The 18,012-nt window shown below is 50.8% G+C and overlaps 1 protein-coding gene across 4 annotated transcripts in view; it reads left to right on the top strand.

Annotated features, from left to right (window-relative positions):
• Positions 1 to 17,218, top strand: part of LOC149465009 (uncharacterized) — a 160,695-nt gene extending 143,477 nt beyond the window's left edge. The window contains exons 1-8 of one of the 4 annotated variants that reach the window (XM_089673669.1): positions 8,455 to 8,542; positions 9,454 to 9,562; positions 9,961 to 10,305; positions 10,524 to 10,621; positions 10,701 to 10,910; positions 10,991 to 11,707; positions 15,705 to 15,837; positions 16,116 to 17,218. In XM_089673669.1, the coding sequence (XP_089529795.1) occupies positions 10,221 to 10,305; positions 10,524 to 10,621; positions 10,701 to 10,910; positions 10,991 to 11,707; positions 15,705 to 15,837; positions 16,116 to 16,867 (1,995 nt within the window). In that variant the 5' untranslated portion in view covers positions 8,455 to 8,542; positions 9,454 to 9,562; positions 9,961 to 10,220 and the 3' untranslated portion in view covers positions 16,868 to 17,218. Of the gene's footprint in view, positions 1 to 8,454; positions 8,543 to 8,653; positions 9,563 to 9,960; positions 10,306 to 10,421; positions 10,622 to 10,700; positions 10,911 to 10,990; positions 11,708 to 15,704; positions 15,838 to 16,115 lie in introns of those variants that run through there. The other 3 variants (XM_089673667.1, XM_089673668.1, XM_089673670.1) reach the window with 3 other exon arrangements.
• Positions 17,219 to 18,012: the final 794 nt, after the last annotated feature.

Genomic DNA, 18,012 nt, shown 5'->3' with positions numbered 1-18,012 from the left:
CCACCTCTATGCTGATGACACCCAGATCTATTTCTCCACTCCCCAGCTCACCCCCTCAATCTCCTCATGTATCACATATCTACTAAGCGACATATCAGCATGGATGTCACATCACTACCTTAAACTCAATCTTTCAAAAACTGAGCTTGTAATATTTCCTTCTCCCCAATCCACCACTCATGACTTTACCATTAAGATCAACAGCACTACCATTGATCCTTCCCCTCATGCCAGGGTGCTAGACGTAATCCTAGACTCTGACCTCTCATTTGGGCCCCACATCCACTCACTGGCTAAATCCTGCCACCTCAACCTCCGGAACATTTCCAAAATCCGCCCCTTCCTGACCAATGACATCACAAAACAAATCATCCACGTCTTGGTTATATCCTGCCTCGACTGCTGCAATTCCCTCCTCACTGGTCTACCGTTACATAGGCTATCCCCCCTTCAGTCTATTATGAATGCTGCTGCTACACTCATACACCTTACCAACCGATCAGCGACTGCTGCGCCTCTCTGCCAATCCCTCCACTGGCTTCCACTAACCCAACGTATAAAATTCAAAATACTAACCACAGCTTACAAAGTCATCCACAACACTGCCCCTAGCTACATGTTAGGGATCCCGGCTCCGTCTGCCGCAATCGCGGCTCTGTCCCCCGCGCATGCGCATTGGCGGCAGATCACGCCGGGACACAGGAACTAGGTCCCGGCGAGCCGCGGCTGACAGGACGCCGCGCATGCGCAGTAGAAACCGCGGGCGCGCCTCAGGCGTCCAATGACAGCCGGGGGCGCGTCCTAGCCAGCCAATGACAGTGCAGGGCGCACTATTTAAAGATGCCCTGCACTGTCACAAATTGCCGCAAGGTCTATATGTGATCCTGAATACCTGCTCCTGCTGTGACCCTGTTTTTTGACCCTGACTACGCTGCCTGCCCCTGAGATTGACCCGGCTTTGTTCTGACTATTCTACCCGCTCCTGTGATTGACCCGGCTTTGTTCTGACTATTCTGCCTGCTCCTGCGTTTTGACTCGGCTTATCCCGACTGTTCCTACGGATTGATTTACCTGGCTGACCCTGCGTGTGACCCGACTACTCCTAGCCCGCCGATTCGGTACCCCGCTTACCGCACGGGGCCACTATCCGTACCACCCTGCTGGGGCCGCCATCCTCTTCACAGCTGGCTCTCCTGGTACCTACATACATCCCCGGAGGCCTCCTCGGCCGCTGGTGGCCCGCTCAGAGGTCGTGACCTGGCCCGGGACTGTTTCAAGTCCATCCCCACCATCAGGGGCCCTGGTGAAAGCACAGCCCGGGCTTAGACCCCACGCTCTGGGTAGGTTTACCAGCTGGCAGACGGAGGGCTCCGCCTGGCGGATCCTAACAGTACCTTGCGGCCATGACAGAGCCAGGAAGTGGACCGGCGTCCCTAGAGGATATTTGCCAGCACCTGGCAACTTTGACCCAGGCTTTCCAGAACTTCCACAGTCGCTGCGCCCGACTGGAAGACCGCATGGAGACATTAGCCCCCCAGACTCCCCCTGCTCAGAGTTCCCCGTCTGTGGAACCTCCCGCTACCCCGGTATCCGGAGCGGTTGCCACACCCTTAGCTCCTGAACCCCGCGTTCCCCTGCCGGAGCGGTTCCGTGGGGACCGGAGCCGCTTCCGAGCCTTTCGGAACGCTTGCACACTATATTTTGACTTGCAGCCTCTCCTCCGAGACCGTCAAGGTGGGGTTTCTAGTCTCTCTCCTTCAGGATGAGCCCCAGGATTGGGCCCACCGTCTGATGAAGAAGCGCGACCCCCATCTTGACTCCGTGACCGAGTTCTTTCAGGCCATGGCCGTTTTGTATGACGACCCTCAGCGGGCTGCTTCCGCAGAGGCTACCCTATACTCTCTGCGACAGGGCCGCCGGGCAGTGGAAGAATACGCGTCCGATTTTAGGCGTAGCATGGGAGACACCAGATGGAACGATGCGGCCTTATGTCACCAGTTCCGCATTGGACTGTCTGAGCCTCTCAAGGACGAACTCGCACGAGTAGGCCTACCTGACTCCCTGGAAAGATTGATTGAATTGGCCATTCAAATTGACCGTAGACTAAGGGAACGTCGACAGGAAAGGAGCGGCCAGGGTCAAAGGGTGGCATGGATTCCATCAAGAGATACAACTCCAGCCCCAGGGAACCATCCGCGAAACACGGAGATGGGAGACAACTCGGAACCCATGCAACTGGGACTGGCCCGTTCCCACTTATCGGTCGAGGAACGCCAGAGGAGGCGCTCACTGAACCTGTGTCTGTACTGCGGGGAAGCTGGTCACCAGGTGCGCTCCTGTCCTGCAAAAACGAGTAAGTCCACGCCCGTTTCTTGTTCCTTACCTGCAGGCAGGGATGTTCAGTCTAGTTACCTGGCCATTCCTGTGTCTTTACAGCTCCCCGGAGGAATATTGTCGGTGACCGCGATCGTTGACTCAGGAGCCTGTAGCTGTTTTATTGATCTGACTTTTGCCCACCGGCAAAAAATCCCTCTCCAGACCAAAGAAAGGGGGTTCAACATTTTCTTGGCAGATGGGTCCAGTATAAAATCTGGGGTGGTGGACCAGGAGACACCACCCATTTTCACCACTATGGCAGACCATCACCAGGAGTTCCTCCGTTTGGACGCCATCGCCTCCCCCCTTTTTCCAGTCATTCTGGGGCTCCCTTGGCTGAGGGCCCATAACCCCCAGATTGACTGGGAAAAGGGAACGATTCATTTTCGGTCACCCTATTGTTTGAGTCACTGCCACGTCACAGGACCCATGGTTCCCCGGTTCCTCCTGTGCTTGGACGGAGACACCAATCTATCCCAGGTGATTCCCCCGGCCTATCATGACTTCTTGGACGTCTTTAGTAAGCGGGGAGCTGACGTTCTACCTCCACACCGTCCCTACGACTGCCCCATTGACCTCCTACCCGGGTCGGAAATCTCTTTCGGCCGTATCTTCCCCTTGTCCGAAATGGAATCGGGGGTGCTGAGGGAATATATCGACGAAAACCTTCGGAAGGGCTTTATTCGTCCTTCCACATCCCCAGCCGGGGCCGGGTTGTTCTTTGTAGAGAAGAAGGACAAATCGTTACGGCCCTGCATAGACTATCGTGACCTAAATAAAATTACGGTAAAGAATCGTTATCCCTTACCCCTAGTCCCCGAGCTCCTCCAGAGACTGAGATCAGCAACGATATTCACTAAATTAGACCTGCGGGGGGCCTATAACCTTGTTCGTATCAGGGAGGGGGATGAGTGGAAAACGGCGTTCCGTACAAGATTCGGTCACTACGAATATTTGGTGATGCCGTTCGGGCTCTGTAATGCCCCGGCGACTTTTCAGCATTTTATCAATGATGTTTTTCACGATTTTCTTGATATTTTCGTGGTAGTTTACTTGGATGACATCCTAATTTTTTCCCCCTCACTGGAGGTTCATCGGGGTCACGTGTCACGGGTCTTAGAACGGTTGCGCCAACACGGGCTATACGCTAAGGCTGAAAATTGCTGTTTTGAACAGCACGAGATCACATTCTTGGGACTGGTTCTCTCTTCCGCGGGGGTCGCGATGGATCCCCAGAAGGTCACGGCGATCTTAGATTGGCCAATACCCGCCGACAAAAAGGGGGTACAGCGCTTCATCGGCTTTGCTAACTTTTACAGAAAATTTGTTAGGAACTTCTCCGGCCTGGTCTCCCCGATCACGCAACTGACGAAACAAGGGGTCCGCTTTAAGTGGACCTCCGAAGCTCAGTCGGCCTTCGATAAGCTCAAGAGACTGTTCACCTCTGCTCCCATTCTCTGCCATCCGGATTCTTCGCTCCCATATGTGTTGGAAGTTGACGCCTCCGAAAACGCGGTAGGAGCGGTTCTGTCCCAAAGGAATGGTACCAAGGAACTACTGCACCCTGTGGCGTTCTTCTCCAGGAAGCTGACACCAGCGGAGCGCAACTATGACATTGGAGATCGGGAGCTCCTGGCCATTAAAACCGCTCTGGAAGAATGGAGGTATTTACTGGAAGGGGCCACTCACCCAATCCTAATATTTACAGATCACAAAAACCTTGAATATTTAAGGACGGCAAAACGACTGAGACCACGCCAAGCGAGATGGGCTCTTTTCTTTTCTCGATTCTCATTCCATATAACGTACCGACCCGGTACTAAGAATACCAAACCAGACGCCCTGTCCCGCATGTTTGAGGACCCCGACGACGCTGCGGTACCAGACACCATCCTGCCTTCTGGAAGCTTCCTCGCGCTACAAACGGAACTGCGCTCCCGGCTTCTTGATGCTTCGGTAAGACTACCCGTTCCGTCTGGGTCACCCCTCCAGAGCCACGGTGGCCTGTTTTGGAAGGAAGACCGAATCATGGTCCCAGAAGAGGTGCGAACCTTGGTCCTAGGGCATTGCCACGACCATCCAATGGCAGGTCACTTCGGGGTGACGAAGACTCTAGAACTGCTACGGCGCTCGTTCTGGTGGCCGGACATGATCAAGGATTGTGAGCGTTACGTCCGGACGTGTCCCACCTGTCAAAAAGAAACAAACCCTCCAGGAGTAGGGCATGGGGATTGTTACGTCCATTACCTATACCCAAGCGGGCCTGGCAAATGATAGCCATGGATTTTGTGGTCGAACTCCCACCATCCCAAGGCCACACAGCGATAATGGTGATCGTCGACCGCTTCTCGAAGATGGCGCATTTCGTGCCCCTGGAGAAGACCCCATCGGCACCGGAAACGGCACGGATCTTCATTCGGGAAGTGGTAAGGCTTCATGGAGTCCCCGAAGACATTGTGTCGGATCGGGGGGTGCAATTCACCTCCAGGTTCTGGAACGCCCTATGTAAAGCGCTGGGAATCAATCTGTCGCTCTCATCCGCCTACCACCCGCAGACCAACGGTCAAACCGAGAGGACCAACCAAACGCTGGAACAGTATTTACGATGCTACACCTCCTATCTCCAGGATGACTGGCTGACGTTGTTGCCTTCTGCGGAGTTCTCATACAACAACTCAAGTCACTCAGCTACGGGTCAATCGCCATTCTTTTCTAATTACGGGTATCACCCCACATTCCTCCCTGATCTAATGCCTGAAAATCTGGTACCGGCGTCGCAAGACATCTTGAACTTCTTTTCCGTCAACAACAAGACTATTCAGGAAGCCATCGCTAAGGCCCAGGAGGACAGTAAGAAGGCTTTCGACAGAAAGAGAAGAGGAGATTTACTGCTTCAACCAGGAGATCTGGTTTGGCTGGCAACAGCCAACTTGAAGATGCTGTGCCCCTCAAAGAAGCTGGGACCCAAGTACATTGGCCCATTTCCTGTTAAACGAATGGTCAACGAGGTGGCCTACGAACTCGAGCTTCCGCAGACTTTCAAAATACATCCTGTGTTTCATGTATCTCTCCTGAAGCCGTCCAGACCGGATCCCTTCCCAGACCGAGAATCCAGACCTCCCGAGGCAATCGCCATAGGTGACCAGGAGGAATTTGAGGTGGAGGCTATCCTCAGTTGCCGAAGGAGGGGGGGCCAGACTCAGTTCCTGATAAAATGGAAGGGTTATGGTCCTGAGGAGAACTCCTGGGAACCCGCCCAGGACGTTCACGCGCCCAGGCTCATCCGGGAGTTTTTTCGTGCTCACCCGCGGTGGAGAGATCAGTGGGGCTCCCGGAGGGTGCCCGTTGGGGGGGGCAATGTCAGGGATCCCGGCTCCGTCTGCCGCAATCGCGGCTCTGTCCCCCGCGCATGCGCATTGGCGGCAGATCACGCCGGGACACAGGAACTAGGTCCCGGCGAGCCGCGGCTGACAGGACGCCGCGCATGCGCAGTAGAAACCGCGGGCGCGCCTCAGGCGTCCAATGACAGCCGGGGGCGCGTCCTAGCCAGCCAATGACAGTGCAGGGCGCACTATTTAAAGATGCCCTGCACTGTCACAAATTGCCGCAAGGTCTATATGTGATCCTGAATACCTGTTCCTGTGATTGACCCGGCTTTGTTCTGACTATTCTGCCTGCTCCTGCGTTTTGACTCGGCTTATCCCGACTGTTCCTACGGATTGATTTACCTGGCTGACCCTGCGTGTGACCCGACTACTCCTAGCCCGCCGATTCGGTACCCCGTTTACCCCACGGGGCCACTATCCGTACCACCCTGCTGGGGCCGCCATCCTCTTCACAGCTGGCTCTCCTGGTACCTACATACATCCCCGGAGGCCTCCTCGGCCGCTGGTGGCCCGCTCAGAGGTCGTGACCTGGCCCGGGACTGTTTCAAGTCCATCCCCACCATCAGGGGCCCTGGTGAAAGCACAGCCCGGGCTTAGACCCCACGCTCTGGGTAGGTCTACCAGCTGGCAGACGGAGGGCTCCGCCTGGCGGATCCTAACACTACATCACCAACCTCATCCACAGATACCGCCCAAATCACCCACTCCGCTCCTCCCATGATATCCTCCTCTCTAGCTCCCTCATCACCTCTTCCCACGCTCACCTTCAGGACTTCTCCAGAGCCCCTCCTGTCCTCTGGAACTCCCTACCACAGCATGTCCGGTCAGCCCCCACCCTGTCTGCCTTTAGGAGATCTTTGAAAACTCACTTCTTCAGGGAAGCCTACCCCACCTCCACCTAAGAACTGTACTTGAATCACCTCCGCCAGATCATCCCCCACAGCTATCACCTTTTGTATCACCTCCCCCTTCCTTTAGATTGTAAGCTCCACGAGCCGGGCCCTCCTATTCCTTCTGTACTGAAATGTATTGTAATTGTATTGTCTCCGCCCGAATCACACACCTACTGAGCGACATATCAGACTGGATGTCGCTCCACTTCCTTAAACTGAACCTCTCCAAAACTGAGTTTCTTGTCTTCCCCCCAGCCCGGACACCACCCCCCATTGACTTCTCCGTCACATCCAACAACGCCACCATCAAACCCGCCCCGCAGGCCAGAGTACTTGGTGTCATTCTGGACTCCAACCTATCCTTCCAGCCCCAAATCCAATCTTTAACAAACTCCACCTCCGCAACATCGCCAAAATACGCACGTTTCTAACCCCAGAAACCACTAATCAGCTCATCCACTCCCTCATCATATCACGACTCGACTACTGCAATCCCTCCTCACTGGCCTGCCTCGCCGCTGGGTATCCCCGCTTCAGTTGATCCTGAATACGGCTGCCAGACTCATTCACCTTTCCAACCGCTCCATCTCCGCCACCCCCCTCTGCCAATCCCTCCACTGGCTTCCGATTGCGCAACGGATCAAATTCAAAATCCTAACACTGACGTACAAAGCTGTCCACCATACTGCCCCGAACTACATCACTGACCTAATATCCAAGTACCGCCCAGCACGCACACTCCGCTCCTCACAAGACCTCCTTCTCTCTAGTTCCCTGGTCTCCTCCTCCCATGCCCGCCTCCAGGACTTCTCCAGGGTGTCACCCATCCTCTGGAACTCCCTGCCCCAACCCATCAGATTATCACCTACTCCCCTCTCCTTTAGGCGCACCCTGAAAACCCATCTTTTCAGGGAAGCCTACCCCACCCCCTGCTAACTTGCCGACCTCCTCCACTCTTCCTACCACTCGATCCCCCACAGCTATCTCCTCCTGTACCACTATCCCCTCCCTCCTAGATTGTAAACTCGAAAGAACAGGGCCCTCGATCCTCTCATGTTTTGCATTGTATTGGTATTGTTCTGTCACATGTTCTTTCCCCCTTTGTAATGTACAGCGCTGAGCAAACCGTTGGCGCTTTATAAATACTGTATAATAATAAAATATTGTAAAGTGCTGCGCAAACTGTTGGCACTATATAAATCCTGTATAATAATAATAATGTGTCAACTGTGGGCCTCTGTCCTTCTTCTGACCCACCATCAGAGTGCACCCACTCCAAGGAAAGGTCCATGATGGAGCCACTGCACAGGAACTCCTATTCTGCTCTCTTAACCTTGGTGTAGGCCAGTAAATTTTCATGTAGCTGGAAGTGTCTCAGGTATATTCCCGGAGACTTGCCTAAACTGCTGGCATACAGGGGAGAGAACGCTCAAACTGAGCATCCGTTGAGTTTCTTCGGATCAGTTTACAACAACACACAGTACAATGAAGAGCGCTCGGCTCTAGACTTTCACTGTCAAAAAGGGGATCATTGCTCTCAAAAGTCTGGTATAAATGCAGTGCCTGGTGGTGAGTCCCAGAAAGTGCTCCAGCCATCGCCACCTCACTGCCATTCTGCAAAGTTTCCTGGAACCTGCGGTATTAGCATCCGGGACTCTTGGCAATGGTGACAAGGCCGGGATCACACTACCAGACGGTTCTCGGGGCTGCAGTTCCTCTGAGCTCCACAATGGTGGTGATCTCACTTCTATCCAGACAGGAAGTCTCTATGGAGGACAGGAAGTGATGTCAGGGACACACAGGAAGTGATGTAGGTGTACAACTAAGAGGGAATGGCTCCTTGCAGGAAGTAGAAAGGAGACATTGCTGGAAGTGGCAGCAGAGGAGGTAATAAGATCTGATTTTATATTTACATCCCGTAACCCCCGTCATGTCCGTCCTCTTCCTCCACCATCTCGTCTGTCCTCTTCCTCCACGGTCACGACCGCCCTCTTCCTCCACCGTCACGACCGTCCTCTTCCTCCACCGTCACGACCGTCCTCTTCCTCCACCGTCACGACCGTCCTCTTCCTCCACCGTCACGTCCGTCCTCTTCCTCCACCGTCACGACCGTCCTCTTCCTCCACCGTCCGGTCCGTCCTCTTCCTCCACCGTCCCGTCCGTCCTCTTCCTCCACCGTCCCGTCCGTCCTCTTTCTCCACCGTCCCGTCCGTAGTCACTGTGACGTCTTTTATCTCCAGCAGATGATGATACACACATATATAGTGTGGGAACCCAGATTAACCCCTTCAGGAGCAGAACATCCCCCACTTCCGGGGCTGAAACATTCTCCTCATTGTGGAGATGTCACCTTTCCCACCAATCACCTTCTCACCTTAGCAGTCTCTTGTAATGAGTTGAGATTCAGATTCTGGTTGTGACTAAAATTTGAGCCCCCAATTTCCAGGATTTGAATTTTGGTGGAATTTTTTGGTTGATTAGCATTGGCTCTCACCCATATTACCTTGTGTAACCTTTGACCCCGGTCAGCAGCCTTGCAACAGCCAATAATGGGGATGGGGTTTTTGATAACCCCGCCCCTTACTATAAAAGGGGGTTTGAGATCAGCCAATAATGGATGAAGAGTTAAGGCAAAATATAACAGGTTTGCAGGAAGCAAAAACACCACAAATGCCGATAATTTAAATCTACATGTTCCAGTTCCCACTGGGGGCACCCCAACTATTAACCCCTTATATCCCCATCCTAATATTGTGCAACCAATACAGTCCAGGTAACTCTCCGCTATCCATCTACAGAGAAACCCGCATAGGTCACATGACCATGAGCATAGAAAAGGATTGGAGTCATATGTCTGAGAGGATACTAAACCTCACCCTGGAGATCATCTGCCTGCTGACCGGAGAGGTGAGGGGGATTCTGGGAGGTCACATGACATCACTCTCATCTCTATTAATAAAACACAGACCTGACCGGAGAGGTGAGGAGGATTCTGGGAGGTCACATGACATCACTCTCATCTCTATTAATAAAACACAGACCTGACCAGAGAGGTGAGGAGGATTCTGAGAGGTCACATGACATCACACAGACCTGACCGGAGAGGTGAGGCGGATTCTGGGAGGTCACATGACATCACTCTCATCTCTATTAATAAAACACAGACCTGACCGGAGAGGTGAGGAGGATTCTGGGAGGTCACATGACATCACTCCTATCTCTATTAATAAAACACAGACCTGACCGGAGAGGTGAGGAGGATTCTGGGAGTCTAACATGATGTTCCTATTGGTTCCCCAATACAGAGATTTCCTCTTCTGAAGTCAGGTGATCATGTGATCATCACAGTTCCTCCATGTGACTCCCTAAACCCTGAGAGACACAACATGGAGAAGATTCTAGAAGTCACCAAGAAGATGATGGAGCTGCTGACAGGAGAGGTGAGCGGTGCCAGGAATTCTGGGACATTCTCCAGTAACAGACAAGGGATGTGTCTGGATGGTGACTGTATCATTGTGTGTGTCAGGTTCCTATAAGGTGTCAGGGTGTCACTGTCTATTTCTCCATGGAGGAGTGGGAGTATTTAGAAGGACACAAGGACCTCTACAAGGACATCATGATGGACAATCAGCCACCCCTCACATCACCGGGTAAGAGGAGACTTTATTGGAAAGGAGAGAGCAGTACGGAGGATCCACCTAGATCCCCCATCATGTGCTAAACACATAGAAACAATGGATTCAGTCAGTGTGTGTGTTTCCTACAGATGGATCCAGTCATGGGAACCCACCAGAGAGATGTCCCCGTTCTCTGTATTCCCCGGATTCCACGCAGGAAGGTCACACCATCCCTCACCATCATCAGGTAGATGGATCCAGTCATGGGAACCCACCAGAGAGATGTCCCCGTCCTCTGTATTCACAAGATTCCACACAGGAAGGTCACACCATCGCTCACCATCATCAGGTAGATAAGGAACAATTACTGGTAGTCATGATATACACACAGAATGTTTGTTACAATGCATTTCTTATTATATATTCAGAGTGGAATCCTCGGGGATGATAATATTGATGTGAAAGAAGAGTATAAAGAGGAGGATGAGGAGTATGGAATGATGGAGAAACTTTCAGGAGGATACATGGATGTCACAATGAAGCCACCTAATACTAGGAACCCACCAGAGAGATGTCCCTGTCCTCTGTATTCCCGGGATTCCACACAGGAAGGTCACACCATCCCTCACCATCATCAGGTCAATGATTAATAGTTATAAGTAGTTATGATTTATACACAGCATGTTTGTTATAATGCATTTCTTATTATTTATTTCAGAGTGGAAACCTCGGGGATGCTAATATTTTTGTGAAAGAAGAGTGTAAAGAGGAGGATGAGGAATATGGAGTAATGGAGGAGTTTTCAGAAGGACACAAGGATATGATGGAGCTACCTAATACCAGTAACCCACCAGAAAGATGTCCCCGTCCTCTGTATTCCTGGAATTCCACACAGGAAGGTCACACCATCCCTCACCATCATCAGGTAGATGGATCCAGTCATGGGAACCCACCAGAGAGATGTCCCCCTCCTCTGTATTCCTGGGATTCCACACAGGAAGATCCCACCAGCCCTCACCATTTTCTGGTAGATGGATCCAATCATGGGAACCCACCAGAGAGATGTCCCCGTCCTCTGTATTCCTGGGATTCCACAAAGGAAGGTCACATCATTCCTCACCATCATCAGGTAGATGGATCCAGTCATGGGAACCCACCAGAGAGATGTCCCCGTCCTCTGTATTCCTGGGATTCCACACAGGAAGATCCCACCAGCTCTCACCATCATCAGGCAGATGAATCCAGTCATGGGAACCCTCCAGAGAGATGTCCCCATCCTCTGTATTCCTGGGATTGCACACAGGAAGATCCCACCAGCCCTGACCATCGTCAGGTAGATGGATCCAGTCATGGGATCCCACCAGAGAGATGTCCCCGTCTTCTGTATTCCTGGGATTCCACAAAGGAGGATCACAACTACGCAATGCTTGATCAGGTAGATGAGTAAAAATGATAGTTATGTATTATACATAAAGACATTTCTTAGAATGAATGTATTAATGTATATGTAGGCAGGTGCTACTTTCTCCACTGTAGGTGAGGATCACTTCATAGTGGGCATGAAGGCTGCTCCTGTCAGGAGTGCCCAACAAGCATGAATCGGGACGCAACCTTCCATCTCCTTCCATGACATTGTGGTGGATGCAGTTGCACGGGAGCAAGACGATGTGGAAGCCACGGTGGCAGTGACCAACAAGTATGAACCCATGTACTTGAAAGAAGAGGCCCTGGCCCTGCCACCTCCGGCAAGCCTACAAACAGCTCTGAGGGAATTAGCTCAAGATGTCCTCCTTTAAACAGAACACACCAATCCTACAAGGATGAGAATCCATTAAGCAGGGACCCTGAGGAGGACTGGAAGTGTTGGCGGTGTGGTCAGTATGGACATAGATCAAAGAACTGTGGGTTGCCTGAATTCAAAAATTAAAAAACTAGTGGCTCCCACGGCAGAGGGACGATCCCCAAAGTCCCAGAGTCCGTGGTCGCACAGTGATATTGGCTCTTGTCAATGACCAAGAGGTCCCCTGCCTAAATGGTGCCGATTCAGAGATCACCATCATAGGAGTATGATGTCTATGTCCAGCGGTTCAGAGCATAGGAACAACTGGACCCCTGTTGGTTGTCTCTCAAAGCAGCCAATAACTTACCTATCCTGATCGAAGGCATCACCTGGGTGAGGATCCAAATTGAGGACCAGGTGGTGGAGCAGGTTGGGGTTGTGACCTGTGGCCGAGTAAACCCGGCAGTACCTGTCGTGCTTGGCATAATTGAGCTTAAAGACTTGGACTTACCTCCCTGACTGGCTAAGTTTCACCGTACCAGAGTGCACGGGGCTGCCGCCTAAAGGCGGTGTGGCTCAGAGTGATCCAGGCCTACGAGGCCCAAGTGAGGGCGGCCAGGAAACAGTCTGAACAAGTGGGGGTGACCTACACTCCCCCAAGAAGAAGTTACTCCTGGCGCCCCTGCAAGAGGTGGTCTGGGGCCCACAAGAAGTTACAGGGATGCCACTGTTTTGGTTGAGCCCCGTAAGGACTCTGTGGCACCAGCGTAGTGGCTGGTGGGCCAGACCTAGTCCAAAATTCAAAAGGGAAAAGTGTTGCTGCAGCTCATCAATCTGGGGACAACCCCAATACCACTTCACAGCCACGCCACTATAGTGGACCTCTACGTGGTGCCCCCTGCAGAAGGACACAACATCATTAGACAAGTTCCTATACATACTACTGCTGGAAAAGCTGGATATACCCTTTCAAGATTTACCTTTCACGCAACAAAGACTACTCCATCAGTTCCTGGAGAAGCACTTATGATTGCCACCACTCTGAAAGACTACAGGATCGCTGAAGCCATTGAACCCCCCAATTCACACAGGGGATACACCACCCATAAGAGAGCGGTACTGCCACATTCCCCTAGCCCTGTGCCAGGAGGTCAAGGATCTACTCTGCAACATGTTACAGAGGGAGGTGATACAGGAAAGCCGTAATCCTTGGGCTGCCCCTGTAGTCCCAGTGCACAAGAAAGATGGAAGTTGTGTGAACTATCGCATGCTTAGTGCTTGTACCCACCGGTATGCCTACCTGTTGCCTCGGGTAGAGGAGTCATTGATGGCACTCAGACAAGCCAAGTTCTTCTCTGCTCTTGAAGTGACTGGGAAGTCCCTGTTAGGGCCCAAGACTGAGAAAAGACTGCCTTTATCACACCCTTGGGACTGTTTGAATTTATTCCCATGCCCTTCGGCCTAAGCAATGCCCCAGCACAAAGCCTAATGGAAAGATGCCTAGGATGCTTCAACCTAGAAACCATGTTAGTCTACCTGGACGATATTATCATCTTCTCCAAGACCTTTGAAGATCACATCAAGTAGTTGGACCAGGTGTTGGTGAAAAATACCAAAACAGAAGTAAGTTGGAGCCCAAGTGGAAACGTCCCTAGTATCAGGTGGTGTGGCAGCCTTTCCCACCTACCCCAGTGTTCAACGTGGTTTCTGACCCCGTGGAAAGGCGACTTCACCGTAACATGCTGAGACCCTACGTGCTGATTGGTGACTGCTCCAACAAGCCTGCTGGTGACCAGGAGACATTTGACCCTTTGGATCTTCTACCTATGCAAGAGGCCCCTGCTGAATGGTTCCTGCCTCCTCTCTTGCTTGAGCCTCCGGCCTCCACCGACTCAGAGACAACTCTGGTGCTGGGATTATTATGAAGGATCTGGCAACTCCTTCCAGTACAACAGACTATTCTAATGTGTCTTGAACCCAGGTGAGGGGGGGTATGGAAAATGCAGGCGACCCCCCCCCCCTACCACCTGCAGCCCCAGAGTCGCAACCTGAAGATGAACCCTTGCTACATGACTCTGTTGATGGTCATGAGAATCGTTGCTCTTTGCAGTCCAGCTTGTTTTCACTGTATTGCCTTGACCATGCTTTCTTTTGTAAATTTTCTTGTTCTTAATGCATTGCGACACCATCTGTCAAAGGGGGGGGGGGGTGTAGGCAGATAGGTGGCGCTGGAACGGTTCTGGACAAGTAGGGGCATGCCATCCTACATTGGAATCCTCCCCGTTTGGGCTCGCACTGACCAGGCTGCATTCCACCTTCAGAGACCGATGCTGTTGGTGCATCACAACCTGCTTCATTCTCAAGTTACACAGAACTGTAAATGTTACCCAGCATGGCGTCCTCCCGCTGGGTTGTGTGCATACTTAGACCGTTCCTGTAATACCAGCCTTAATAATAACAACCATCCTCGGTGTGTTTACTGCCGCTGCACCTACCTACAGATATTGAAAGTGTAAACCCCAGGGATTATAATATTGTTTTTAAAGAGGAGGATGAGGAGTATGGGGTGATGAAGGAGTTTTCAAATGGACACAAGGATGAGATGGAGTCACCTAATACCAGGATTCCCACCAGAGAGATGTCCCCGTCCTCTGCATTCCTGGGATTCCACACAGGAAGGTCACACCATCCCTCACCATCATCAGGTAGATGGATCCAGTCATGGGAACCCACCAGAGAGATGTCCCCGTCCTCTGTATTCCCGGGATTCCACACAGGAAGGTCACACCATCCCTCACCAACATCAGGTAGATGGATCCAGTCAAGGGAACCCACCAGAGATATGTCCCCGTCAGGGGTGGACTGACTATTTGGAAACTCGGGCACTGCCAGAGGGCCCGGGGTCAGTAGGGGGCCCCATGATATGCCCTTGGTATCTTTTTCATAGGCTTTTTTGAGTTTGGGCAAGGACACAGGGGCCCCATGATCCCCTATTGCCCGGAGACCCCATGAGTTGTCAGTCCACCCCTGGTCCCAGTCCTCTGTATTCCTGGGATTCCACACAGGAAGGTCACACCATCCCTCACCATCATCAGGTAGATGGATCCAGTCATGGGATCCCACCAGAGAGATGTCCCTGTCCTCTGTATTCCCGGGATTCCACAAAGGAGGATCACAACTACGCAATGCTTGATCAGGTAGATGAGTAAAAATGATAGTTATGTATTATACATAAAGATATTTCTTAGAATGAATGTATTAATGTATATGTAGGCAGGTGCTACTTTCTCCACTGTAGGTGAGGATCACTTCATAGTGGGCATGAAGGCTGCTCCTGTCAGGAGTGCCCTACAAGCATGAATCGTCCTCTGTATTCCTAGGATTCCACATTTCAGGTAGATGGATCCAGTCATGGGAACCCACCAGAGAGATGTCCCCGTCCTCTGTATTCCCGGGATTCCACACAGGAAGGTCACACCATCCCTCACCATCATCAGGTCGGTGGAGTTGAGGGTCGGGAACATAAAGTGATGGAACACTCTGACATGTGGAGACGATGTGTGGACTCTACAAGATGAGATGTTCTATGTGATCTCCCATCATAAATCCTTCTATGTTACAGATGTTATTTTCTACCATTCTGTTGGTTTAGGGTGAAGATCTGATGAACATGAAAGTTGAGGGTGAAGTAGAAGAGACGTATGTGAGGGATGATCAGCAATATACGGAGGAGGCTGGAATGAGGAGGACATTCATAGAGGAGGACACTACAGAGATCAGCACAGGTGACCAGAATATATTCTTCTCTTATCTCTGCTCTGTTACCGCCCCCCCCCCCCCCTAGCCCCCATTGGTTCCTGCTCCTCTGACAAGGCGGTGTAAATGTAGAAGTGATCTAGGAGGAGGAGCAAAGGCCCTTTGACTGAAGAGGGGAGGAGTCCCAGCTGCTTGGGACATCCACAGAGAACATCTGCTCCCTTCTATCTCCCTAATCCAGATGGAATCTTGATGGAAGTGAACTAACCCTCTCCTATCTATTGATGATGTTTTTCTATTTTTCCAGGACCCGCCATGGAGAAACCCTCAAAGGATCGTCTCACTTTATCTCCAGGTTGTAAAATGGAAGATGAGGACATCCCAGGAGATTGTGCCGGAGAAAAGACAATGAGCTCCACTATGGATGGTGGACTTCCCAGTGTGGAGAGACCATGGGATCCCTCTGACTCTGAGCAACCTCGTACTGTGGAGGATGGGGCCGGGGTTCCATGTGCCGGAGAAAAGACAATGAGCTCCACTATGGATGGTGGACTTCCCAGTGTGGAGAGACCATGGACTCCATCTGACTCTGAGCAACCTCGTACTGTGGGGGATGGGACCGGGATTCCATGTGCCGGAGAAAAGACAATGAGCTTCACTATGGATGGTGGACTTCCCAGTGTGGATGGACCATGGAATCCCTCTGACTCTGAGCAACCTCGTACTGTGGGGGATGGAGCCGGGATTCAGGAGGAGGAGAAATTTTCCTGTCCCGAATGCAGTGACAATTTTAGCTCTGCATTCGATCTTATTATACATCAGAAGTCCCACATGGGTGAGAAGATTTTTTTCTGTTCTGAGTGCGGGGAATGTTTTATTCAGATACGAGAATTCCTCAAACATCACAGATCTCACACATGGGAGAAGCCGTATTCCTGTTCTAAGTGCGGGAAAAGTTTTGCAGTTAAGAGCAGCCTTAAGAGACATCAGAAAAGTCACATGGCTAAGAACCCGTACAGTTGTGTTGAAAATAATAGCAGTCAGACATCACTAATTTGATCAATCACTGCGTCTACAAACTATGGTATAGATACTGTAATTTATGCTTTTTTTTTGCTATACAGCGCTGCACTAATTCAAATGATAATTGCGTGGTCATGCAATGCTGTACCCAAACGAAATTTACGTCCTTTTTTTCACACAAATAGAGCTTTCTTTTGGTGGTATTTGATCACCTGTGCGCTTTTTTTTTTTGCGCTATAAACAAAAAAAACACGAAAATTTTGAAAAAAAACAATATTTTCTACTTTCAGCTATAAAAAATATATCGTAAACTCAAAGTTAGTCATAAATTTAAACCAAAATGTATTCTGCTACATGTTTTTGGTAAAAAAAATCCCAATAAGTGTATATTGATTGCTTTGTGTGAAAGTTATAGCGTCTACAAACTATGGTATAGATAATTTGAAATTTACACAGCTTTTACTTTCTGACCGCCCATCACATCTCTTGAGGTGCTAAAATACCAGGATAGAACAAACACCCCCAAATGACCCCTTTTCGGAAAGCAGACACCCTAAGCTATCTGCTGAGAGACATATTGGGGTTTATTTACTAAAGCTGGAGAGTCCAAAATCAGACTCACTTCTGCATAGAAACCAATCAGCTTCCAGGTTTCATTGCCAAAGCTTCATTGAACAAGCTGAGGTTAGAAGCTGATTGGTTTCTATGCAGAAGGGAGTCTGATTTTGGACTCTCCAGCTTTAGTAAATAAACCCCAGAGTGTTCATGGAAGATTTATTTTTTTTCCACAAGTTTCTGGAAAATGACAAAAACGGGTTTTTTTTTTTTTTTTTTTACACAAAATTGTCAATTAAATGATTTATTTCTTGCACAAGCCATGGGTATATGTGGAATTACACCCCAAAATACATTCTGCTACTTCTACCGAGTATGAGGATACCACACGTGTGACACTTTTTGGGAGCCTAGCCACATACAGGAGCCTGAAATCCAATGACCACTTTGAAAGCCTGAAGGTGCGTAACTTCTTCATTTCACTTCCCCACTACCTATCACAGTTTCGGAGGCCCTGAAATGCCAGGATAGCACCAAACCCCCCCCCCAAATGACCTTTTTTGGAAAGTAGACACTCCAAGCAATTTAAAAAGAGGCATGGTACGTATTTTGCAGATCTCATTTTT

Source organism: Staurois parvus, unplaced genomic scaffold (genome assembly GCF_062004578.1).
Source record: "Staurois parvus isolate SC_StPar_1 unplaced genomic scaffold, SC_StPar_1.0 ptg000144l, whole genome shotgun sequence".
Taxonomy (NCBI): domain Eukaryota; kingdom Metazoa; phylum Chordata; class Amphibia; order Anura; family Ranidae; genus Staurois; species Staurois parvus.
The sequence above is the reverse complement of the archived record's forward strand: the minus strand, read 5'-3'. Positions and strand labels throughout refer to the sequence as shown.